General features: G+C 39.6%; 1 protein-coding gene across 1 annotated transcript in view; it reads left to right on the forward strand.

The window, feature by feature from the left end:
• The window catches only part of LOC105863941 (rho GTPase-activating protein 20-like), a 65,541-nt gene extending 53,230 nt beyond the window's left edge, over positions 1 to 12,311 (forward strand). The window contains exons 17-24 of the mRNA XM_076001423.1: positions 37 to 151; positions 1,286 to 1,732; positions 1,908 to 2,042; positions 2,477 to 3,143; positions 3,530 to 3,669; positions 5,680 to 5,859; positions 8,720 to 8,974; positions 10,846 to 12,311. Coding sequence (XP_075857538.1) covers positions 37 to 151; positions 1,286 to 1,506 — 336 coding nt within the window. The 3' untranslated portion in view covers positions 1,507 to 1,732; positions 1,908 to 2,042; positions 2,477 to 3,143; ... (2 more) ...; positions 8,720 to 8,974; positions 10,846 to 12,311. The remainder of the gene's footprint in view (positions 1 to 36; positions 152 to 1,285; positions 1,733 to 1,907; positions 2,043 to 2,476; positions 3,144 to 3,529; positions 3,670 to 5,679; positions 5,860 to 8,719; positions 8,975 to 10,845) is intronic.
• The last annotated feature ends 15,084 nt before the right edge of the window (positions 12,312 to 27,395 follow it).

Genomic DNA, 27,395 nt, shown 5'->3' on the forward strand with positions numbered 1-27,395 from the left:
AGAACTAGCACCTCACGTTTGTCTATCTTTGTATAGGTTACGCTGCTCTTTCAATTTATGCTAGAGAAATGCCAAACAGTATTTGGAGAAGAAGTCACGTCCCTTTACGGAGAATTTTCAGGGACACATGGCACTAGAGGAAATATCTCAGGTATTGCCAATAATGGGATTGTTTTTTGTGAAAAATACACATATGTTTGTGCAGGTGCTTGGGCAATGGTTTTCCTGTAGCCCCTGGCAGCTGAGGTGAAGGGAGCCTCTGTCCTGGGTCAGTGGGGCCCAAGGCTCCCGATCCTTTCCTGAAAGGCCTGCTATAGGCCAGGGCACGATCCTATTGTGGTAGGGCTGAGAAATGTATGCAATGAGGTCACAGCTTTCAAGAAGTTGTTGGTGGCAGCATGCTGTGGTGTGATGGTTTGAGCCTTTTCTTTAATAAGACTTTATGAGGATCCCTAGTATATGCAGTAGGATGTGCTGTGGTTCAAAGTAGAATAAAAAGCCCAGAGGTAGCAGGGGCTGGCGTGTTTGTTCATTTTTCTGTTTGTCTGTTTGTTTTTTAACTTCCTTTCCTTCCTCTTACTGGTCCCCGAGATACTTTTCAGAATTTTAATGCACTATGAGATGGTTTGAAAACAGCTCACCTCGTTTGGGGTAGGGAGATGCTGGATTCAAAGACAAACAACCTCCTAGAATATGCATTCCTATACCACCGGTTACTAGTTGTGTTTTCTCAGGCCAATTATTCTATGCCACTGAAAATTAGTATCTTCATTTGTAAAATGTGGATACAAATTTCTTTGTGGTTATTATAAATAGTAAATAAGATAATGGGTATTAAAAAACATTGTAAAAGAGAAATTGATAAGGCTAGTGAATGGTTTCCCCAAGACTAGGTTAATTATGTATAACAACCAGCAATCCATGTTAGAAGGCAGAGTCTTTTTCAGAATCTAGGTATCTCTGGTATTACTCCCTTCATATTTTTCAACATTCTTGGCCTTATGAAATATTTCTTGCTTTGAGAAAATCTTACTTAAGGAAAGTCCATTCTTCAGGACCTGAGATAAATCTAGTATACCCCAACAGGCGTTTCTTCTTTTATTCTGTACTAACTTTTGGCAAGGTGGTAAAAGATCCTTTCTTTCTTCAGAATGTATTCAGAATGTATTCAGAATGTAATACTCTACATGAAAAGAGAATTAAACTAGCATAATTCATTTCTAAGGCAGTATGGGCTGTATCTGTGCTCAGTAAAAGTGTTAACCATGGTTTTATTTTTTGACAGATGTTTCTCACTTTGAACTGAATGACTCCTCCTCAGTAGAGAGCCTGGAGTGTGAGCCAAAGGAGGATGACGTTTATGCTCCATTCTCTGATGTGGCGAAGGACCTTGGGCACTGGAAGACAAGCATACAGTCTATGTTAATGGACGTTGAGAATCTTGAGCCAGCCGAGGTGGCATACCTTTTATCACTCAATGACTTCCTCTTGGAGCATCCTGAATAGGGAGTTGCTCAAATGGATGGGCCTCTTAAAGCCACACCACATTTTCATTCTCACAAATATTTTTGAGCTTGAGAGCACAGGCGTTATTATTATCTCCATTTTACCACGTGGAGACTAAGACTCAAAGAGTTAGTCACTTGTCCAAGGACACTTAAAAAGTGAATGGCAGAATGAAGACTCTTGGGCTGGTTTTCTGACCCTGCACCTGCGCTCTCTTGAGGACAAGGTAATGCTCAAGGTGGAGGGATGGGACCCTTCCCATGGACCTTCTGTTTCTCCATCTTCGTCCTCCTTCATCCTCTCCTCCTCTCCCCACCCCACAGTGGTACTTCTTCCTCTTGGGTGCATTATTGTGTCTTCAAATGCCTACATTGGATAAACCCTCAGCTTATTGTTCTCAGAGTTGTTGAAAAAGTGGGAGAAGTGCAACTCCATGGCTTCCAATGGAATTCTGTTACCTCCATACCATAAACTGCTGTAAAAGAGAAGGACTTCTGGCCAGCTCCTGAGGCAGGTCTCTCACAGGCAAAGCAGAGGTACGTGTGCTGTGTCACTTCTAAACCCTGCCCATTGGGCTTAGACCTGGAAACAGGCCCTTGCTGTGAACAGGCAGCGTGTGCATCAGAAGAGAATTTAGGTGGGGGAACCCATGGATTAGTGACTGTGCTGTGATAATATGTCAGAAAAGCTGGACTTGGCTTTGTCTTGCTTCATACAACCAGGAAAAGCACTAGGTCCAAGCTGTCATTGTTGTGTGTTCTTGGATTCTTTGTTTACTAAAAGAATTTGATATCCAAAACCCAACCCTTGGTGGATTCTGATTTCTTTTAAGTCTTCTCTGTACCCCTCCAAAATTTCTGCAAGACACCCCTATATTCTCTAGTTACCATTTATTTTAGCTCCTTTCTGAGTGTGTTACAAAACTGATGCCTATTCTGGATTTCACTTATATGTTTTGCTTTCCCTACAGTGCCTCCGGAGAGCAAAGCTATGATGAGGGCATCCAACGTGGGAACCTGTGATATGCATGCTAAACTCAAACTAAGGTGATGGCCAGTGACATGGCATTGAGAGGGTTGTGAAGGGGGTTTCATAAGGCCTGTCCACAGGGGTCTAACCTGTTTTGTTTATTCCCTGCTCTCCAGGGTCCTTGATGATTTGTTCTATATCAAATTGATTTAAATGAATAAGTAACCAGTCAGAAATAATGTTTTCAATCACTCAATTTGCAATTTTTCTTTTTTGGTTAAGAATATTGGCTGTACCTTTACAAAAATAATTATCCAAGCTGAGAAAATAGCATTCTTATAATCATTATTATATTTTTTGTTAGTTCACATAGATTAAGAGGGGAAATAATAAGTGTAACTGGCTCCATACGGTAGAAAATGATTTCTCAATAATATTTTTAGTTTCCTCCTATTTCAAATGAGTTTTCAATGTACACATTGTGGCTGGGGCTGGCAGCCGTTAGTAACCCTGACAGTAAGATTTATCTCAGCCCTGGTAGCTTAGCAGCCACAGTCTCAAAATAGGCAGGAAATAGGCAGAGATACATTCTCTTTTGAGTTTCTTTACCAGGAATAGTGGAACCTTCTACAAAGCCTGACACTGCCTATTCATCTGGAGAAGAAAAGGTAAGTAATACTCCACCATAGACCATGCTCAAAGACCCACTGAGCCTGTGCAATGACTGAAAGAATCACCAATATTAAGCCCTAGCTTTTTATGATACTGAAATCTCCACTGGGGGGGCGGGGCTTATCTGCCATTTTTTTATTATGGGACATATGTACTAACATAATTTCTCACTGCACTTGCATGCCCTGCACTCCACCCTAAACATGCAATGATGCTCACACCCCTCCTGCGTTATTCATTTCACCCTTAGGAAAAACATGTTGGTTGCGGAGGTTCATTTGAGGCAGTTCATAACCCCCTCCCAGTTGACATGTCCACTGAAATAAATCCTTTCTTCCTTAACAGTCCTTGCTATCTCACTAATTGGCTTTCTGTGTGGCAGGCAACATCGAACCCCCCTCCTGTGGGTTCATTAACCATTTGGGGACTCATCGGGGACCTTTGCTCGTTGATTGGTGGCCAAGGAGAGGGGAGAGACTTTAAAGCCTCCCTAGCAGCTGCCTGGCTGAGTTTCTGCCAGAGGTTGGTTTTGATTTCTCCCACTAATTTCCCTGTTGTTAGCCCCAAATACATCCCTGATTGTCAGGGACAATGGACCTTTCACTTTTAGATTTTGGGCATTTGCCTCTGGATAGGTGAGAGTTCTTTGAAGGTACTGCACATCAGAGAAACTCATCTCACCCTCTGGGAAGGTTCTCTGGAATTCCCATTTGGGTGTGGGCCTCAGCCTTTTGGGAGAGTAGGACCTAAAACTCCTCTCTCTGCTTGGGGAATTCCTCTGGAGTCCTGTCCGGGTTAGAGGCCTCAACCATCTGGCAGGGTCGGACCTGTGACTATTTGTATTGGGCACTCCTTAAGCTTATTTGTTGGAACTGCAGTCCCTCTGGTGTGTGGCATGGGAAATAAGAATTCCGTCTGTAAATGTAAAGGTACACTGGGAATCCTCTGTCCTGCCGCTTGGACTTTCGTGCCATTTGGACCTAGACCAGGTTGTTTGTGGTAACAATTTGAGATAAGATTCTTGAAAACTTCTCCCCAGTCTCCCTATATAAACATTGGTTTGAAAGTACTGTATTTGTTTTGTCTGATGTGTTTTTCCTGGGCTTGTGTTTGAAACCTTTTAAATTTCTCTTTGTATTGAGTGTTTATCTGTATTAGTATGTGACATATAAATGTACTGTCTATGAGAAAGTTTAAAGAGATGCCAGATTCTCTAGGACTCCAGCTGGTCTTCCCATATTATGTTCTATTCTTGTGCACATGTTTAAACTGATGGGCAAATTACATCAAGAAAATTTCTGAGCTCAAACGGTTAATCTGGCACTGTAGAGTTAAGATGCAAAGCTTGTTAAACTGTCTATCTTTTCCCTGCTGAAGTGGTGATTTCTAAGTTATGGATGTTGAGATGGAGCTCACTGAACTATGTTATCACAAATTCAAGGCCAGCTGGGAACAGCCAGTTACTTATTTGAAACTGAAGGAAAAAAAGAGGTTAAAGAGGCCTTTAAAAAAAAAAAACTCCAATTGCCACAAAAGCTGCTTTACCTAAAATTTTAGTCCATAGTTTTCATGACATTGCCTCTTGGGGCAACTGAAGTTTGGCCATGTGAACAAGTCCCAACTTTGTCAAAAACAATTCGATTTAACCATCTTTTACAAACTGGTCTGAATATGGCTATGAGCCTATAAAGAAAAAAATGGTATATTTGTGCAATACTGCCTGGCCCCAATACTCTTGTGAGTCTGGGAAAATATGGCCCTTTAATGGCTCATTGAACTACAATATGATTCTCTAATTAGATTTGTTTTGTCACCATGTTGGGAAATGGGATGAAATCCCTATGTATAATCTTTTATGCTTCTATATCAAAAGAAGCAGATGCAATTAAATGTGAGATTCCAATACAGAGGACAGAAGCCTTCAAGAAGATTGGGGAACAGCAGTCAGATCTAGGAACCCTGTCTTGCCATCAGAAGGAAATGTCCATGTTGAAGTAGACCTTTGGGCAGCTATAGCAGTGGATCCAACTGTGCTGTGCTGGCTCAGGCTCAAGCTGTGGCTGATGCACCAGCTGCAGCTTTGGCCACAGTGGTGGCTCTGGCTGCAGCTCTGATTTCTTCTGGAGATCCCTCTCCTAACCCTCCTGTGCCCCACTTATGGCTCTGGCTCCCTTTCTTCCTTACCCCACACTTCGCTGGGTCCTACAGTCATCTATCCTTCATGTCCTTCCTTCTCTGAGAATAGTCATGGGAAACATGGGGGCGTGGTCTCTCCTTCACACACCTGGCAGGGCACACAATTTTCTTGGGGTCTTTCTTTCTTCCCAGCAGGGCAGTTTCCTTTGAGACAGGTCCCTATAGGAAGAGTAAATGAGAGTGGACAACCAGCTGGATTAATGTTGGTTTATAACCCATTTACCATGTTTGATTTGTATAATTGGAAACACAATAACCCTGTGTACAGGGATAATCCAAAGCCTATAACTGATCTGTTTGAATCTATTTTCCCCAAACATCACTCCACATGGGCAGCTGTCCAGAGCCTGCTTGACATACTGTGAACCCCTGAGGAGCATTGCATTGTCCTGGCAAAGACTCAAGTAGAAGCCAACTGATTACATGCAGGAGACCTAAATAGCCATGTGAGAACTAGAGCTGATTTAGCCGTCCCAACACATGACCTTATCTGGAACCCAAACAATGGAGAAGAAGGTAACAGTCAACATTTTTGAGACTGCATTCTGGTTGGGCTTAGGAAAGGGGTCCCTAAAACTAAAATCCTGAACAAGGTTCAGGAAACAGATGAAAATCCATCAGCTTGCCTAGAAAAAATTATGAAGGTGTATCAGAAATATACTGATATAGATCCAGAAAGTCCTGATAATTCAAAGTTGACTAACATGACTTTTGTTGGCTGGAATATGCCTGACATCCAAGAAGAGTCACAGAAGTTAGAGGGGGCTTTCACTTTGCCCATCTCTCATTTGGTTGATATGGCCTATAAGGGATTTATAAACCATGAACAGACTATAGAACAGCAAAAGAGGAACAGGGAACCTACTGTAAAATTGATGGGGCTAAATGCAGAAGATACGGAATGATGGGTCCCCAGTGCTCCCCAGAATCTGTGGGAATTACAGCCAGTGATTAATATCTCCCACCAGGAGCTCAGGGCAACCATAAAAGTGGGAAAAAAATAACTGATTGATTTCCTGATTGATACCTGGTACAGCCTACTCAGTTTTAAACCTTAAACTGGCTAAGCTTACCATGCTGATGATCAAAGGTATCTAGACAACCCTCCCAAAATATTTTATCCAGCCACTGGATTGTGCTACCAGGAAGTCGTTCTTCACACACGCTTTCTGTATATGCCTGAGTGCCCTCTTCCACTGCTGGGTGGAGACCTTCTCTCTAAATTACACTCTTAAATGACCTTTCAAAATAAACAAGTGCATATTGCAGTTCCCCCAGCACATGCCTGTGGCTTACAACCAGCTCTGCTCACCTCCCTGTTTGTCCCTCAAAAGCTGCCCACTGAAGTCTTCAATCAAGTCAACCCTGAGGTCTCGGCTACCAGACAACCTGTAAGGACACATGTGGACCCTGCTTATATCAACATAAAACCAGGAATTTCTCCTCCTCAGCACAAACAGTATCCATTAAAGCTTCAAGCTAGGAAGGGTCTTGAACTCCTAGTTGTGGCTTTTTAAAATATGGACTTATCTAGCCTTGTTACTCTCCTTATAACACTCCTATTTCGCTAGTTCAAAAACCTGGAACTCAGGAATATCGGTTTATTCAGGATCTGAGGAAAACAAACCAAATAGTAGAAAACATTCATTCTGTGGTACCTAATCCTTATACTCTTCTCACCACTCCATCTGGAAATTTTGCTCGGTTTTCAGTGATAGACTTAAAAGATGCTTTCTTTTGCATTCCCATTGTTTCTAGGTCTCAAGAACTCTTGGCTTTTGAATGAGAGGATTTAAGGACTAAAATCAAATGTCATTACTGTTGGAATGTCCTCCCTCAGGGATTTAAAAATTCTCTAACTGGAGAAATTCTAGCTAGAGATTTAAGAAAAATAATTTCAGAAAAGGGAGCAATTATGCAGTATATAGATGACATTTTGATTTCAGGGAGACTGAAGCTGAATTAAGACAACATGCTGTAACTGTATTGAATTTCTTGGCTGACAAAAGATATAAAACATCCCAGAAAAAGGCCCAAATCTCACTGCCCATTTTCAAGTACTTAGGATTTGAATTGTCTCCAGGGATTCGAAACCTCCTCCCAGACCAGAGGGAGGCTGTAAACCATGTAGCCGTCCCCACCACTCACAAGCTACTGCAAGGATTCCTGGGTACGGCAGGATTTTTGTCAGATTTGAATTCCTAGGTTTGGCGTAATAGGCAAACTTCTATATGAAGCCTTAAAAGAAGAGGAAAAGGAGCCTCTTACTTGGACAGGAGAATGTCCAAGGCTTTTTAAAATATTATTAAAGAAAAACTGATGACTGCCCCTGCACTGGGGCTTCCACATTTGTATATAAGCCTTTAAATTTGTTCATCCAAGTAAGACAAGGGGTTGGACTACAAGTATTAACCTAAACTTTGGGAGCTCATAAGTGACCTGTGGTAAAAAAAAAAAAAAAAAAAAAGTAGCCCACTGGTTTCAGAGCAATTGCCGCTACTTGTAATATTTGAGAAGTTGAAAAGTTTACGCTTGGACAGCCAGTAACTGTTTGTACTGCATATTATGTGTTACCCCTACTAGAACAGAAGGGGACTATTGGTTGCTAACTGGCTGGTTGGGCAAGTATCAAGCACTCTGTTAGATAGTCCTAATGTAACTTTAAGGACGATGTCCACCTAGAATCCTACCACCTTGCTGCCTGTGGGCTCTCACTTCCCAGCTCACTGTTACATTCCAATCCTTAACCAAGTATATTCTAGCCACCAGGATTTCACTGATAAGCCCTTGTCAGACCTGGATGAGGAGTGTGCACAGATGGGAATAGCTTCATGGAACACAGACAACACAAAGCTGGATATTCTGTGATTTCCAGCGAACAGGATGTGTTAAAGCTTAACCCGCCAAGACTGAATGGACCTCAGAAGTCAATAAGGCCCTTTTAAAGGACATTATTCCTAGGTTTAGACTTCCATCAACTTTCCAAAGTGATAATGGAGCCTGCTTTGTTGCCAAAATCACCCAAGAAAGATCAAGAATTTTAGAAATAAATTGGAAACTGTATTCATCATGGAGAACCCAATGTTTGGCAAAAACTGAACGGATAAGTAGGACCTTAAAAAGGACTCTCTCCAGAATTTTTCAAGAGACCAGTTTAACTTGGGACAAAGTGTTATGCCTTACCCTGTTGAGAATTCAGGTGGTTCCAAGAAGTAAGCTGGCACTTAGCCTCTTTGAAATTTTATGTGGGAGACTATTCCTAAGAGGTTCCAACCAGCGCTCACCCATTGATTTTCTATCCCCGGAGGCTGTCTCATTCTTATATAGCACAGTTTGGCACTACACTAACTACTATTTCTGCGTTTGCTTCCAACAGGTTCCAGTTTCCAACAGACATTCCCTTTTATTCCATAATGTCAGGAGACAAGGTGTTACTGAAAACCTGAGAAACCAGCATCCTGAAGATCAACTACAGCCACAGTGGATCAGCCTATTTGAGATGCTCCTGAAAACTCACTCAACAGTTAAACTCACAAGAGTTAAGCCATAGATTCCTCACCTTCTGAGGGACTGGAGAAGCAATGGACTTGTGAGCCCTTAGAGGACCTAAAATTACTCCCCCACAAATGAGGTAAGGAGCATGAAATTATATGCCCTATGCATTGTATTGTCCCTTGGGAATTTTTGCTTGCCTGGCAAGACAATTCTTTAGTTATAATTTCCCAAGCTATTGCCTCCTCTGCTAGCCTGTCTGGCTGCTGGGTTTGTCATCCAAAACCTTATTCAGTGTAATACCATTCTGACCCTATACTTGTCCCTGTATGCAATCTCACTAATATACCCTCCTGCACTTGGAATTCACAGAAGCTTGTCTCTTGGATTACCTGCAGAATATGACTAATAACTCTCTACTCACAAGTCCCATGTTTCTTTCTTACCCAGCCCCTTATCAGACATTATGTACAAAGTGACAGTAGAGTCCTATACTATCATAAGTGTCCTTTCTACTGGGCCATCAGTCTCTCTAGATTGACCACTGATTGTAAAAACTCAACAGTCTGTTGGCACCACTCTCTTTAGATTATGTTATTAAGACATGTTTTAACCCCTCAGACAAGGATCATGAGGCCCTTATCTGTACCATAGTACATCAGCAAAAGCTGTATTCTCAAGACTTTGGAAAACTAGTAGCCTGTTAGGTCCCAGAGGAACAGAATCCCTTACATACATCCCTGGCCTAAAAATTTAACCCTGATATTACCTTAAAATGGTTGTATAAACCTTCAAACAAGAACAGGTACTGTTTGTGTATCCCTTGGGTATATTTTTGTCTGTAGAGATAAGAAAGGAACTCTTTGTGCTTATGACTGCTTAAACTGCTGGTCAGTGGGAGATACTTGTTTACTAGGACTTCTCACAACTCCCCTTTCAATCCATAGCAGATCTGAAGTTCCTTATTGGCCCAACTCCCCAAAGTTGTTTTCACAGGTAAGTAGGGGAATTTCAGATAGAGGTTCCATCTGGAGAGCCCCAAGACATTACCTCCCAGGGGGGAATCTCAGATAGAGATGACTCCTTCTTTGAGTATATTCTGTTGCCCTGGTGGGGAGTGACAGCTCCCCAACATGTGCTTTGTAACCTATCTATAACGTAAAAATGATTGCTAATAAAACTGCATTAGAAATAGCTACTCAACAAAAATCTTTAAACTCTTTAGCTCAAGTAGTTCTTGATAATCACATTGCTCTTCACAATATATTAGCATAACAAAGGGGTGTTTGTGCTGTAGCTAATTCTTCATGTTGCACTGATATAAATACCTCCACATAAGTAGAAACAAGCTTCATGGTTACAATGGATTAACAAAGATGATCTAGAATAAGGAGATTGGTTCTCAGAACTGTTCTCTTGGATTCTTCAGAATATTCACTCTATTCCTTCAAAGATCTTAATATTTAGCCTTTCTTTCCTACTACTAATTTTCTTTATTTATCTGATTACAGATATATTAATTAAATGTGCATTAAAGTGTTGTTTCAAAACAAGCAAAAATACTCAAGTAATGGCACTAGAGACTTTCAATCATTCATTTTTGACTCGTGAGCACTTTCAACAACAGGCTCAAAACTTTCAATCCTCATGTCCCAACTACATCCTAATTAAGCAGAAAACAGCCAGATTGACCAACACCCTGATTCCCCAAGATTGAGGAATGAACAAAGAAAAGGGGGGAAAATTGTAACCAGCTCCATAAGGCAGAAAATGTTTTCTCAGTAATACTTTTAGTTCCCTCATGTTTCAAATGAGTTTTCAATGTTCACATTATGTCTGGGGCTGACAACTGTAAGACACCTCGACAGTAAGATTTATCTCCACCCTGGTAGCTTAGCAACTACAGTCTCAAAATAGGTAGAAAATAGAGAACTCTCAGGAAGATTTGCTGACCAGAACTTTATAACTTTCTGTAGTCCTGATACATTCTTTCTCATTCTTCTTTCCCAGGAATGGTGGAACCTCCTACAAAGCCTCACACCACTTATTTGTCTGAAAGAGACAAGATAAGCGATACTCTACCACAGACCGTGCCCAAGGACCCACTGAGCCCAAGCACAAGGCTGCAAGAACAACCAATATTAACCCCCAGATTATTAAAATACTAATAGGAGTGACCTATCTGCCACTCTTTGATCATGGGACATATGCACTGGCATGATTTCTCACTGCACTTGTTTGCCTTGCACTTCGCCCCAAACAAGCAATGATGCTCACACCTCTCATACATTATTCATTTTGCTCGAGAAAAAACCCCTGACCATATTGGTCAGGGAGGCAGATTAAAGGTGGTTCATAACCTCCCCCTCCCAGTTGATGTGTCCACTGAAATAAATCCTTTCCTCCATAACAATCTTCACTGTCTCAGTAATTGGCTTTCTGTGTGCAAGGCAACATTGAACCCCCCTGTGTGTTTATTAACAATATCTGTAATTATTGGAATGCTGAATTAGTGAGAAAAATATACTTTTACTATTTATCATTCTATATTTTATATTTTATTATCTAAATATAAATTATTTTAATTCTTGTTTCAGTAATATCCTACACTAATGACACCATCAGAAAGTTATTTTTCATTTTTCCTTTGGATGTCTTTTATAAAAAACATTTTTTCTTAAATATTAAACATTTAGAAAATAATCTTAATTAGAAATGTGTAAAGTATAAAGAACCATGATATATTGAAGACGTGTGTCCCATTACCCAGTTTAAGAAAAAGAATAATGCCAGTGCCTTGTGAGTTCCCAGGATCGTGGCCTGACCCCATTCCCTCCACTTTCCCTAGAAGTCGTCATTCTCCTGAATTTTGTATTTGTTATTCCATTGTTTTTCTTTCAGTTTTACCTCATATGTTAGTGTCCCTAAATACCATATTGCAAAGCTTTGAAATTTTACTAATGTAATTCTACCAAATTTCGCTTTTCTAACTAAAATATTACTTTTTTGATTTATTTTTTCTTTTATTTTTAGTGTCTTATAATAATTGTATATGTTTATGGGATACAGACTGATGTATATGTACATAATATATAATAATCACATCAGGATAATTAGCATATCCATCACCTCAAAGATTAATCATTTCTTTATGTTGAGAATATTCAAAATTCTCTCTTCTAGCTTTGTGAAAATATACATTAAATTATTGTTAACCCCATTTACCCTACAATGCTATAGAACACCAGAACTCATTCTTCCTATCTAGCTGTAATTTTGTATCTGTTGACCAATCTCTCTAATCCTTCAGTCTCTCTTACCTTTCCCAGCCTTTAATAATCATAATTACACTCTCTGCTTCTATGATCCCAAGTTGTTTTTAGCTCCTACAGTGTTTATGCAATGTACATAAAAATTGCAGTGTTTATGTTTCTGTGTCTTACTTCATAAATTAACATAATTATATATTGCATATTGCCAAAAATGTGGTATCCCACTGTATCAAAATATAAATATTCATTTCCTGCTGTTGTTTTTATTCATTAATAACTATGAATTTATATAATGTAAGAACTCTTTGTAAAAAAAATAATTGAGGCCAGGCGCGGTGGCTCATGCCTGTAATCCTAGCGCTCTGGGAGGCTAAGGCGGGCGGATTGCTCGAGGTCAGGAGTTAGAAACCAGCCTGAGCAAGAGCAAGACCCCATCTCTACTATAAATTGAAAGAAATTAATTGGCCAACTAGTATATATAGAAAAAAAAATTAGCCAGGCACGGTGGCGCATGCCTGTAGTCCCAGCTACTCGGGAGGCTGAGGCAGGAGGATCGCTTGAGCCCAGGAGTGTGAGGTTGCTGTGAGCTAGGCTGACGCCACAGCACTCACTCTAGCCTGGGCAACAAAGTGAGACTCTGTCTCAAAAAAATAATAACAATAATAATTGAAGTGTTTTGGTGAGTTAATTATACCTATCAATATAGATACATACAGCACAAAAATACCATCACCTGCTTCTCCTCAAAATTTCCTTCTACTACAAAAAGAGACAAAAGAAAATTTTATTTAGTTTGGATTTGCCCCATAGCAGACACTGAGACAAAGGTTTGGGTATGAGCAATTTATTTGGAGGCTGATCCCAGGAAGTGATGGGAAAGAGACAGGAAAGGGCAGCCAATTAAGCAAGTATCTGTGGCTCACCACTGTGGAGAACTGAGGCTCAAGCCCACTGAGGATCCTTGGAAAGATAATGCCTAACAACATCAAAGTTGTCCCACTGGGGTGTTTTTGTACCAAATCCTGCCCACATTGATTGGTGGATGTTCTGAGGAACATTAATCATGCGATGCTTCTGGCCTGTTTCATAAATGTAGGCAAACAGACACCCTTGGCCAGAGATTCCCTCAGACAGAGGACAGCGGTTCCCTTAGCACTTAGACACTCTCTGTAGGTGACCTCTGGAGTGGGCTGAGGGAATGGGCTGAGGTCATAAAAACGTTATGGTCATAATTCATTCCCTTCCTAAAGTATCTTTCTAAAATATAAACCACATAATACTACTCTGTTTCTTTAGGATTTTCAATAACTGTTGCTTATTAGGTTGAATTAAAATGACTTAGTTATTTAGTATAGCATCTGTAGAATTAATAATCAGACCCAACCTACCTCTATGGTTTTCTCAAAGGCAAAAATTCACCCAGAAATACCTCATCTCTCTCCTTCTTGCCATTCTTTAAGGATACTTCACATTTTTTATTCATTCATTAATTGGTGTTTTGATAAGCCAATATTTATTGAGTACTTACTATGCTAAGCACTGGAGTTACAAAGATTTGTACATCTTATTTTTATGAAGCTTAATCATGGGAGGCAAATATAGAAATGATTATAATAATATCTAATAAACATTTAATGAAAATATGTACAATGTAGACTAGTAAAACAAAGGCAGAAATGATTAACCCTGTGCATATTTTGGAGAAGGCATTAGAAAACACTTAAAATAGATTCATTTACAAAAATTCTCTGCCTTTATAAATTGTATTATCCTCTGGGGTTGCCCTTCCCTAGCTGCTCTCCTAGACAAACTTCTATTCATCCTTCAGTACCCAACCTGACAAGTCATTTTTTCATAAGATGTTCCTATTTCAGGTATAATTTCAGACTTCTGTGTTTTTCAGTTTTATATATCATGGCATAAAGCATCATTCCATCATGTTTCAGTAAGATTGGCAAAGTGACTTTCAAGAATAACAGTTAACTAGGTGAATAAAATGAAAAAAAAAAAAAACTATGTAAAGAAAAAGAGACAAATGGGCATGCACAGTTTAGAATTGTCCAAATTTCATTGATTGTGTGAGTAACTGAAAGTATGATTTCTTGGTAACATTTTATTGATGGCCAGGATCTCAGTCTGTATATTTGTTCAATGGTATTAAGCATCTTCTGGGAACAGACTAATGCTCTACTTTGAGAACAATAGTAATACTTCATGCTGACCGAGGTCACAGAATCAGACAGATATGGTTGATTTATGATCTTAGCAAGTTACTTAACTCATCGAATTTGCTACACTTTTCATTGGCAAAATTGAGATACTTAAACTTACTTCATTGAATTTTAAAGATTGACTTAGATAGGTCTTTAAAGCACATAAAATTGTATCTTTAATAAAGATTTGAAAAATATGTTACCTTCTCCATCATCTGTTTTCTAAGAAAAAAAAATTCAATTAAATATAAATAAATAAAAAGCAAGAGATTAATTTCTGGTTCCACATGGCAGTATAGAGGCAAGCTGGCTTTTCTCCCCCCACCCTTTCCACAGAACGCCAAAAAGAAAGATACAACACGCACATCATCACCGGCAATATCACAGAGCTGAAATATAAGGATGAAACAGTTTCCAGGGACACAGAGAAGTGAAAAATCTCTGAAGAGATATTTTACTATCTGGATCACACTTCCATATTCATGGTGCCCCTTTCCCTAGTATACCCAGCACCAAGCATATGGGGAAAAAAATCCCCCCAACTCACAGTTTCTACATTGGAAAAAGTGAAATCAAAGTGAAATATCAGCTTCCCAACCACCTCGCGTTCCCTAACAAGAGACATGACCCTGCCTCAACCCATGCAAAGCATAGAGAATGCCCGAAAACAAATAGTCCTGAGCACAGCCAAGATAAAGCGGAAGGCAGAACTACTCTCTCCAGCCCTGAAAATGTTCCTCTGTAACTTGACCAAAGGAGACAATAAATCAGAGTGGCTGTTCAGTAGTGACACATTGTAGGACATTTATTCCACAGGTCCCCTGGGCACAAATCCCTGGCCAGCCTTCCCATACTGCTGAGATATCCTTTTTGGACCACACCCATTGGGGAGAAGTGGCATCCTCAGTGTTTACTATAACTGAGGGAAACCTGGGTTTAAGCCACCATCTAATGCCAATTTTGGCAGCGACCTGGGGGGGGGGGAATCAATAGTTTGAAAAATTATAAACAAACATAGCCAATAAAAAAAGGCCAGAGAGATGATATGAAATAATCCTTCAATGCAAAGACATAGGTATAAATCCAGAAGAAACATTAGCAAACAAGAAACCTTTCCTCCTGAAATGGACAAAGCAAGTGACCACAGACTGACTCTAAGGAGACAGTGATATGAGATCTCTCTGACCAAGAATTCAAAATAGCATTTTAAGGAAACTCAGAAATCTCCCAGACACAGAAAAAAATTCAGAGAACTTCATCAGATTGAAATATTTATCAGAGAACTGTACAAGAGGTCAGAAAACACCAAAAAGATCTGATCCAGGTAAGACTACTATAAGGTATATAACAATAAAACTCTCAAAGTTGAAAGACAAAAAGAATCCTAAAAGAGCAAGAGACTATAACAGACCTCCAACTTGGCTGGCAATGGACTTCTCAATGTTAACAATATAGGCCAGGAGGAAGTGGGATGACATTTTCAAAGTTTTGGGAAAAATTAAAACTTATAATCCCCAAAATACTGCATCCAGCAAAACTATCCTTCAAATATGAACAAGAAATAAAGTTTTTCCTAGACAAATAGAAAAGCTGAGAGAATTCAAGAATTACAAGAAATGCTAAAGGGAGTTCTTCAACCTGAAAGAAAAAACCTACTAATGTGCATAAAGAAAACATTTGGAGGTGTAAAACCCATAGATAAAATTAAGTACACAGACAAACTCAAAATACTTTAATACTGTAATTGCAGTGTCTAATCCACTTATAACTCTAGTATGAAGCCCAGAAGATAAATCTATCAAAAACAATAATGCCTACAGAAACCTGTTGAGAGATAGAAAATATAAAACTATATAAGTTGAGACAACATAAAGACAAAATGTGGGGGCAATGGAGTTAAACTGTAGAGGATGTTTTGCATTTCTCTTTGTTTCTAGTGCTTTATTTGTGATCTAAATTCTCATTTCCTTAAAATAACATTTTATATCAATAAGTTTTTCTAAGCAATATGGTTATCACAATGCAAACATATATAATACATTCACTAAATATAAAAAGCAATAAAACGGACTACCAGAGAAACTCTCTTAACTGGAAATGACAGTAAGAAAGGCAGAAAGGGAGGGCTCCAAAGTGGCGGACCAGAGACACTACCACCCAGAGAGTCTCAGTAAGAAGAGGAAGTTTTTGATGAAAGAGAAAAAAAAAATGGACACACAAACATAGATCCAATGAGACTCTGAAGAAAGGGTGCTAGAATCTTCAGGAGACTCCACGGGAAGAGGTTGCAGAGCATAACTTTATGGAGAAAGGTATTGGTTGAGATCAGCCCCTGAGATTCTCGGAGACCAGCGAGAAGTATAGTTCTTCCCTCCCTCCCTCTTGGACAAATGGTGGGATCCTGAGCTGCTGGATCCTTTTGCCCACACAATCCCAGAGTCTGCTGCTGCCATGAGCTGGGAGATTTTTCAGACAAGGCACAGGCTCCAAACCCTCACAGGGTGCCTCCCACACCACAGACTCAAGCCTGGGTGGCAGGTGTCATATTGCTTCTCTACCACGCCTTTGTCCTCTCCAGGGGGCTTCAGCTATTCAGGTTTTATCTTGCTCATCCGCACAGACATTTCTCTACTCCAGCCCAGACTGCAGGAGCCACAGGGGTCCACTGGGTCCTGGGTGATCTTCATGACTCTGGATCTGGGTCATTCTGGGTGGGCTGAATTCCAGAGAGAGGGTCAAAGACCACCAGAGTTTTGGCTTTCCTCCACCCAGGCTAGTTTCCTTCCCATCTCGCTCCCACAAACAGCTGCCAAGAGAGAACATGGAGAGGCAACACAGAGGCTTCCATGTGAAGTGGAGCTCAGATCTTTCCATTTGGAGTCCTGCAGCAGAAGAGTGCTTGGGCTGTGAGCTTCCTGCCCACTGGCCTTCGTTATTGCTGCTTTCTGGTGGCCCCATCAGAATGGGGCATGCCCCAAGGTGAAGAAACATAGAACCACCTTGGGCACCCTGTGGGTGACTTGGAACAAGCATTCTTCTTCTTAGCATGATCAGGGATTGACCTCTGGAGCACCAGAGACAGGCCCACAGGCCACATCCTGCACCCCCAGGTCTCAGATATGTCACCTGGGGCAAAGAGGAAATATTTGTGAATTAGTCTCAGGAAGTGTGGGTGCCCACAGGGGCAGACAAAGTGAGAGAGTGCAGTGAGGGTCCTTGCTGCAGCATGCTTATAAGCATCCCTTCTCCCTTAGGAGGGCCACACTTCCAGATCAGGCCAGGGTCCTAGGCAGGGAAATTCCTGGTCTGCATCACAGTCATAGGGGAGCTCAGCTGGCGTGACATGCTGCCTGCCAGCAGAGTCCTGGGGGACATCACAGAATAGGGGAGGGTGGAAAAGAGCTCCAGAGTGCCAGGCTGTGGTTCTCAAACAGCCCTGACTGCACATGCAGACTTTCTAGTCAAGTGGGGCCCCTTCAGCCACTTCCTAGAAGTTTTGCCAGATGTGAGGAAGGGACCTTTGACCCCTGCTGAAGCAGATCCTTTGCCAACATTTGTGGAGCTTGAGGGCAGGCTCACCCAATCCAGCCCCACCAAGCCTCAATTCTCTGCTGTGGTGGAGAATAAGGACTCACCTGGTAATTCCAGGGCCCCACCCATTACCTGAGGCATTTGAGTGTTTCTCCTGAGGAACTAGAGGTGGTCATAGGACCCCAAAATAGCATTGCAATATGTTCCTTCTGGTGAGTGCCACCTAGTGACAGGAGGTCAATTTGCATGCTCTTTACATCATTTAGGAACTCATCACACAGGGTGTGGTAGATTCTCTCCCACAAGCATTACCTACTGGCTCAGAGATAAAATTGGGCATATCAATATTAAAACAAAAAATACAAAAGAAAGAAGCAACAGTTGCTCCAGATGAGAAGGAGTAAGCCAAATAACTCCAGAAGTATGCAGAATCAGAGTGAAAGGACATCCAAAAAAGGAAACACCAGCTCTCTAGCAATGGATACCAATAAAATTCAGAATACTGAAATGACAAATGAAGAATTTTGAACATGGATGGTAAAGAAGTTCAATGAAATATAATAGAAAATAGAAACCACTAAAAAACCACAAAATTTGCAGGAAATGAATGAAAAACTCACTAAACAGAGTAAGTTATTTAAAAAAATCAAAGAGAACTTTGGAAAACAAAAAATTCATTCAAGTAATTACAAAACACAGTGAAAAGCCTTAATAATAGATTAGATCAGGCAGAAGAAAGAATCTCAGAGCTTTAAAATAACATCTTTGAATTAAACAAGTCAGTCAAAGAGACAGAGCAAAGAAATAAGAATGAGCAAAGCCTATAAGTAATATGGAATTAGGCAAAAAGGGTTAATGTAGGAATTATAGGTATCCCTGAAAGCAAACATGAAAATACACAGGGTCGGAAAACCTATTTGAGGGAATAATGAAGAAAATTTCCCTGGCCTTTCTAGAAATCTAGATATCCAGGTACAAGAAGCTCAAAGGACACCTGGGAGATTTATTGCAAAGAGGTAAACACACCAGACACATACCTAATCATCAGACTGGCCAAAATAAACAGGAAATAGGCACTCCTATGAGCTCCAAGGTGAAAACTTACAAAGGCAAACCCATCAGCCTAACTGTAGACTTCTCAACTGAGGCCTTATAAGCCAGAAAGGATTGGGCTCCAATTCTCACTCTTCTCAAACAGTATCATGTCCAGCCAGAATTTTGTGTGCTGCAAAACTAACTTTCATATATGAGGGGTAAATAAAGACTTTCTCAGACAGGAAACACTGGGGAAATTTGTCAAGACAAGGCTTGCCCTGGAGGAGGTATTCAGAACTGTATTATGTATGGATCAGCACAACAGATACTGACAAGTGTAAAATCGCCCAAAAGCTAAATGCCAAAGCCCAGATACCACAATAGTTCAAAGGATAAAACAAATCAATGAAGTTCTACTCTACAGGATGAGAAGAAATCCACCCCTCTTATTAATTCTTTCAATAAATGTGAATGGCTTAAACCTCCCACTGAAGAGATGTAGGCTGGCAGAATGGATAAAAAAAATACAAGCCAAGTATCTTCTGTCTTCAAGAAATATAATTAATCCACAAGGACTCACTCCGACTCAAGGTGAAGGGATGGAAAACAATATTCCATGCAAATGGAAATCAAAAGAAAGCTAGTGTAGCAGTTCTCATATCATATTACTTAGACTTCAAATCCATAAAAGTAAGGAAAGACAAAAATGGTCATTATATAATGGTAAAGGGAAGAATTCGACAAGAAGTCATAACAATGCTAAATATTTATGCACCTAATACAGGTGTACCCAGATTGATAAAGCAAGTCCTACTTGATCTAAACAAAATGATAAACAGCAACACCATAATAGCCAGAAACTTCAACACCCCTCTGACAGAACAGGACAGATCCTCCAAACAGAAAATTAATAAAGAAACAATGGACTTAAACAGAACTCTAGAACAAATGGACCTGGCTGACATTTATAGAACATTCTACCCCAAACCACTGAATATACGTTTTTCTCATCAGCTTATGGGACATTCCCTAAGATTTGCCATATCCTAGGCCATAAAGCATGTCTCAAAAAGTTTTAAAAAATAGAAATTATACCATGCATCTTCTCAGATCACAGTGGAATAAAATTAGAATTCAACTCCAACAGAAACTCTCATCTCTACACAAGTCATGGAAACTAAACAACCTTATGCTGAACAATTATTTCATTAAAGAGTAAATCAAGATGGAAATCAAATGATTCTTTGAACTAAATGACAAAGGAGACAAAAGTTATCAAAATCTGTCAGTCACAGCTAACACTGTCCTGAGAGGAAAATTTATATCTATAAATGCCTACATCCAAAAAACAGAAAGATCACAGATGAACAATCTAATGAATCATCTCAAAGAACTGGGAAAGGATGAGCAAACCAACTCCAAACCCAGCAGAAGAAAAGAAATAACAAAGATCAAAGTAGAGCTAAATAAAATTGATAATAAATAACTATATGGAAGATTAATAAAACAAAAGGTTGGTTCTTTGAAAAAATAAAATTGACATGCCTCTGGCTAGATTAATGAGAAGCAGAATAGAAAGAACTCTAACAAACTCCATCAGGAATAAAAAAGGAGAAATTACAACTGATGCCATGGAAATACAAAATATCATCTATGAATACTATAAAAACCTATATGCACATAAACTTGAAAATGTGGAGGAAATGGACAAATTCTTAGAAACACATAGCCTCCCTAGGCTCAATGAGGAAGAAATAGAATTCCTCCAATAGAATTCCACCAATATCAAGTACCAAAATTGAAACAGCAATAAAAAACATTCCTAAATAGAAGTCCTGGACCAGATGGTTTCACACTCAATTTTTACCAGACCTACAAAGAACTGGTACCTATCCTGCAGAAATTATTCCACAACTTTGAGAAGGAAGGAATCCTCCCAAAACATTTTATGAATCCAATATCACCCTGATACCAAAATCAGGAAAGGATGCAACAAAGAAAGAAAACTATAGATCAATATCCCTTATGAATATAGATACAAAAGTTCTCAACAAAATCCTAGCAAACCGAATTAAGGTCCTTATCAAACAAATTATCCATCACGATTAAGTGGGCTCCATCTCAGAGATGCAGGGGTGGTTTAACATATGCAAATCTATAAATGTAATTCACCACATAAATAGAAGCAAAAGACCATATAATCCTTCCAATAGACACAGAAAAAGCTTTCAGCAAAATTCAACACCCTTCTATGATAAGAATGTTTAACAAAATAGGCATGGATGGGACTTACCTAAAAACGATACAAGCCATATATGACAAAGCCACAGCCAACATCATACTGAACAGGGAAAATTTGAAAGCATTCCCACTTAGAACTGGAACTAGTCAAGGTTGCCCTCTATCACCACTTCAATTCAACATGGTGCTGGAAGTCCTAGCCAGAGTAATCAGACAAAAGAAGCAAATCAAGGGCATCCAAATGCGGGCAGAAGAGGTTAAACTTTGCTCTTTGCTGACAATACGATCTCATATGTAGAAAACCCCAAAGATTCTGCCATGAGACTACTGGAATTGGTAAACAAATTCAGCAAAGTCTTGGCCTACACAAATCAATGTACAGAAATCAGTAGCATTCCTATATGCCAACAACAGCCAAACCGAAAGCAGTTTATTTTGACTGTTGTCTTTTTTCTGGGTCTGAAAACAAGACTTTGGTTAACTTGAGTTTGGTGATAGATAAACATGCGTCAAGGCCCTGTAACTGAATAGCACAAGGGTTAGTTAACAAAATTTGACACAGCATTGACCTGATGCAAGGATGCTCATCAAAGATGTCAAAAGGCCCATAGCACCCAGTCAAGCATGTGCAAAAACCTCAACTTTCTATAGTTTTCTTTCTAGCAATCAAAACCTAACAAGGACAACATAGGAACCATCCCGACAAAACATGACATCTCAGGCCAGTTACCAAAAGGTAAAGAAAAGCCCCTGTTAGTGTGACTGATTCTCCTCTCCTGAGGGAAAACCATCTGGACAATTCTGCAGGGAACTTGATGAAAACTGCAGCTGACTTAATTAGACACGCCGGCGTCTTCAAGCCTGTCAAAGAACAAAGTATCTTGTTGCACAGATTCCCACCTCTTCTTTCCCTCTAAGAAAGTCTAAAGGGCAATAGTGGCTAAACCTTGCACCTTCAAGCTTGGTGCAGCTGAGAAAGCACAATGGCTAGTGAGAAAAGAGAACACAACCAAACAGACATTGCCACATGCAAAGTTACAGAAGAGGCTTTAGTTCGAGAACAAATGTAGCATTGAGGCTCAAAAAAGCAGTTATTATCTGACTTGAAGAAACTGCTTAAGGTTTGGGAAAATAAATAAATAAAAGTTAACAGCAAGAGTAGCAGCCTGAACACCAGAAAGAAGGGAGCTCAGATAGAAGAATAGGTTTCTGTGATTTTAAGCAGTCTAGGGGAATTATAAATCCAGCTCAATTAAGACACCAAAGGTAAGGCTGGAGTTTAGGAGTCTTGGAAGCAAACAACCTGAAGAGCAACAGCAGCCAATGTGCTGGGGAAATGATGAGTCTAAGTGTTAGGGCAAGCCAAGACAGGCCATCAGGACAAAGTAGTGTAAATGTAGGGAAACACTGGCAGAGGACGCAAGACAGTTTGGTTTGCAAATAGGTAACACAGATCCTGGAATACCCAAATGTGCCCAAGGGGCCTGTTTTAGCCCTTTAACTTGGGAAAATACCTGGCCAATACCACCCCATCAGCATGGAGTGGCCAAAGGGCCTATTGCAGCCCTTCCATGCCCAAAATTTCAGCCCTTTTGCTTGAGGTGGCCCAGAGGCCTATCCTGGTCCTTCAATTCGTTGGACATACCATGTGACCCAGCCAATTTCAGCCCTTTACCTTGGGATGGGCAAGGGGCCTATTCCACCCTTTAAATTATAGGGCATACCTGTCTTTTATAGATGTAACATGGTATAGCTATTGAATATACCAGAAATTAAATAATCTGACATAATACTACCACCATTTCCATTATGGTTTAGGGGAAGCCATTCAGATAGCATCTAATTTTGTATTTGTTTGCTAATTATCCAAAACATTATATATCTATCATATGTGTGTGTATATATATAATCACACACACTCACTTTGTAAGTTGGTTTTTTTTGGAGACAGAGTCTCACTCTGTTGCCCAGGCTAGAGTACTATGGTGTCAGCCTAGCTCACAGCAACCTCAAACTCCTGAGCTTAAGCAATCTTTCTGCCTCAGCCTCCCAAATAGCTGGGATTACAGGCATGCGCCACCATCCTCGGCTAATTTTTTCTATATATTTTTATTTGTCCAGCTAATTTCTTTCTACTTTTAGTAGAGACAGGGTCTCGTTCTTGCTCAGGCTGGTCTCAAACTCCTGACCTCGAGCAATCCTCCCGCCTTGGCCTCCCAGAGTGCTAGGATTACAGGCGTGAGCCACCACACCCAGCGTTATCCTGTAAGAGGTTAAAGGGTGTTTTCTTTAAAAGTTAATATTATGACTCTCGTGCAAGGTAAAATAAACACACTTGAAAGACTTTATTTAAATTGTTAATTAATAAGGGAACCAGTAAGATGTTATAACCATCCTTGTAGATTTCAAATTACCACAATTTATGTGTTCAACCAAGTTGAGCCAGAAATATTAAAAATGAATTTACAAAAAGATACAAAACTACTAGGCCATGGCAAGGGTGCAGATAAATCAGCTGTCTGTCCATCAAACAGAATTTTTAAGTTTTTAGCCAAATAATTTGTACACTGCTATAAGTTATTTACAACTTACAGAGTTCTAGCATCGCTGTTGTTGTGAACAAGCTGAGGGACCCCAGAGTATCCCAAAAGCATATGCTATAAGGCTTATTTCTACTGAATATACTCAGTAATCTTTTGGTCTATTTGAAAGTCCTTCATAACTTATCCTTATAAAGACTATACTCATTGTGACTCCATTTTACTGAAGAAAGGATTTTCTTCTATTTGTGCAACAGGAGTCAGACTACCTTGTTTTCCCCAGGTTACAGATTCTTATAGGAAAAAGCAACAAACATGACTATCAGCTTACTTATGTTTTCTGGATAGTGGCAAATATCATTTTTGGTGAATAATCATTTAAAAACCCCTTACCAATTACCACATGAAAACAGAGAAAACATACTGATATAAGCTTGACTTATATGTGAAAGTGATACCAATGAGAAAGATTTGGAATAAAACTGACCTTAGAGAGGTCAGCTGACGGAGCAGGCGTAAACTCTCAGAATGGACCTGGAAGTCTTTATAGCTGTGGCGCAGTTCTCACCAAGAGACATCATTCCTGTTTCTGCTTGGAAATGAAAGAGCACTTTCAATTTAATTGCTGTTTAATTTTATCAGACAGGTTTCTGTCAGTTTTGGTTGAGATTATTCTGAAATGTCTAAGTTTAAACATAACTATTTTCAGAGAAATGTTGCAGGCAGTTTTTTTATGAGACATTTTTATGCATTCTTTTACGTTTTCATTGGGTTGTAAAGACAGTGTAGAAATATATAGAAAAAAAAATCCCCAGTGCTGATTTTCTCTTTCTATATAAGCAGTCCTCACCTTGCTGGACACCATGTAAACCGAAGCTTGCATACCTGATATGGATTCTTAATTTCCCCTCTTCCTCATGCAAAGTCGGGGCTGCCTGTCTTCACAAGTTTTTTAATGAAATGGCAAAGACTGCATTTTTCTGTCTTTAGGCCAGCTTCCAAGAGCCAAAGTTTTTCTCCTAAAGTATCTATTTGGGGCATTATACACCATTGATCAGCATTCCTCATCTCATCAGATGGATGGATTTAATTTAGCAGAATGTTATGGCTCCAAATATTCTTTGGTATCCTACTTCCTGCAGCCCAGAAATAGAAAACAAATTTACAAAAAAGGTAATGAAGTTTTTCATTGTATGCTCTGGGGGACTGAATCACCATTTTGACAATGAAATTTGAGGTATTAATTCTGAAAGACAATTTTTTAAGTAACTAACTTAAATACACTGCTGCATTTGAGTTTACTAACTATGAGGTGTTTTATTCTACCCTGCTTGACTATAGGAAAATGATTTGTCAAGAAGAAAAGTGATAAAAATTGATTTACTTCTCTTTTCACTTTAAAGAGCCTAAACATTACGTCTGTTTAAACCACAGAGTGATAAGAAAGTAGCTGATATGATTGGAAAATTTAAATGAGATAAAATAAACAAGAAAAAAATATATTGGTTAGGAAAGCCAAGGATAAATTCTCAGCCCCACCACTTCCCAGATGCATAATCTTGGCCAGTTCAGTGACACTTACTCACAGTTTCCTCATCTAAAAATGTGATTCGGAAATAATACAGTATTTACTTTAAAATCACACTTCTACAGTGTATGGTAGTTAATATGTGTTTCGAGATATCATTTATATTCATATAAAATGTGTTCTACAAATGTTATATGAGAACTAGCTCCTCATTTTTGTTCATTTTTGTATAGGTTACCCTGCTTTTGCAATTTATGTTTGAAAATTTCTGTATTTTGAAGACGCAGTCATTTGAAGATGACTTCATTTTGAAGATGAAGTGTTTGAAGAGGAATTCATTTCCCTTTATGGAGAGTTTTCTGGAACATCTTGCACTAGAGGAAATATTCCAGGTATTATCAATAATTGGATTGTTTTCTGTGAAAAATAAACATGTATCTGTGAAGATTCTGGGGCAGTGGTGTTCCTGAAGCCCCTGACAGCTGAGTTGAAGGGAGCCTCTGACCTGGGTCAGTGGCTCCCAAGGCTTCCAATCCTTTTTAGAAGGCCTGCTAATAGGTCAGGGCGTGTTAATATTTTGATAGGATTAAGAAATGGATAAGAAGAGGTTAGAGTTTTCAAGAAGTTATTGGTGGCAACATGCTATGGTATGATGATTTGAATATTTTTTAAAATGAAACTTCATAAAGAACCCTAATATATATAGTAGAATGTGCTCTGGTTAAAACTGGGATAGAAAGCCCAGATTTTGTAGAGGCACACTTGGGTTTTTTTATTTTTCTTTTCTTCCTCCTGTTCCTCCTACTGGTCCCTGAGACACTTTTTAGAATTCTAATGCACTATGAGATGGTTTGAAAACAACTCACATCATTTGGGGGTAAGGAGACACTGAATTCAAAGACAAAGAACCTTCTAGAATATGAATTTCTGTACCAGTTACTAGTTGTGTTTTCTTTGGCCAATAATTCTATGCCACTGAACATCAGTATCTGCATCTATATCGTGGGGATAAAAAGGTCTTTGTGGTTATTATAAATATTAAATAAGATAATGGGTATTAAAGAACTTTGTATCTGGGAGGCCGAGGCAGGAGGATTGCTTGAGCTCAGGAGTTCAAGAGCAGCCTGAGCAAAAGCGAGACCTTATCTCTACTAAAAATCAAAAGAAATTAGCCAAACAACTAAAAATAGAAAAATTATCTGAGCATGGTGGCGCATGCCTGTAGTCCCAGCTACTCGGGAGACTGAGGCAGAAGGATTGCTTGAGCCCAGGAGTTTGAGGTTGCTGTGAGCTAGGCTGATGCCACAGCACTCTAGCCAGGGCAACACAGTGAGACTCTGTCTCAAAAAAAAAAAAAACTTTGTAAAAGAGAAATTGATAGGGTTAGTAAATGGATTCTTCAAGACTAGAGTTAATTATATATAACAACTACCAATATATGTTAGAAAGCAGGGTCTTATTCATAATCTAGGCATATCTGACATTACTTCCTTCATATTTTTTACCATTTCTTGGTCTTAAGTCATGTTCATTGCTTTGATAATATCCTACTTAAGGAAATCTCATTCATCAGGACCTGAAATAAATCTAAGATAACCCAAGAGGTGTTTCTTCTTTTATTCTGTACTAAGATTTGGCAAGATTGTAAAAGATATTTTCTTTCTTGAGAGTACATTCAAGAAAGGAATTTAAATACTCTAAATGAAAAGAGAGTTAAACTAAGGACCACAGTTTGTCTCTAAGTCAGTATGGGCTGTATTTGTGTTATGTAAGAATGTTAATCATGGCTTGACTTTTTGACAGATATTTCTTGCTTCCAAGTGAGTGACTCCTTCCCATATGACAACTTGAAAAATTAACTAAATGAGAATGTTTATGCCCCACTCAGTGATGTGGCAACGAACCTTGGCCAATGGAGTAGAAGCATGGAATCTATTTAAATGTTCACTGATGTCCTTGACAAAGCTTAAGTAGAATACCTTTTATCCCTGGAGGACTTCCTCTTGGACCATCCTAACAAGCAGATGCTCAAACGGACCAGCCTCTTGAAGCCGCGCAGGGGGTGTCACAGCGTGCACCAGTGTCTGCTGCAGGGTCCTGCCGAGGCCTGTGAGGCACAGCCCGCCACTGTCCGCAGATGCGGCAGAGACAGCGGGACTGTGAGGCAAAACCGGTGCTGCTGAAAGCCCAGCACCTACTG

This window comes from Microcebus murinus, chromosome 4 (assembly GCF_040939455.1).
Source record: "Microcebus murinus isolate Inina chromosome 4, M.murinus_Inina_mat1.0, whole genome shotgun sequence".
In the NCBI taxonomy this organism is placed as follows: domain Eukaryota; kingdom Metazoa; phylum Chordata; class Mammalia; order Primates; family Cheirogaleidae; genus Microcebus; species Microcebus murinus.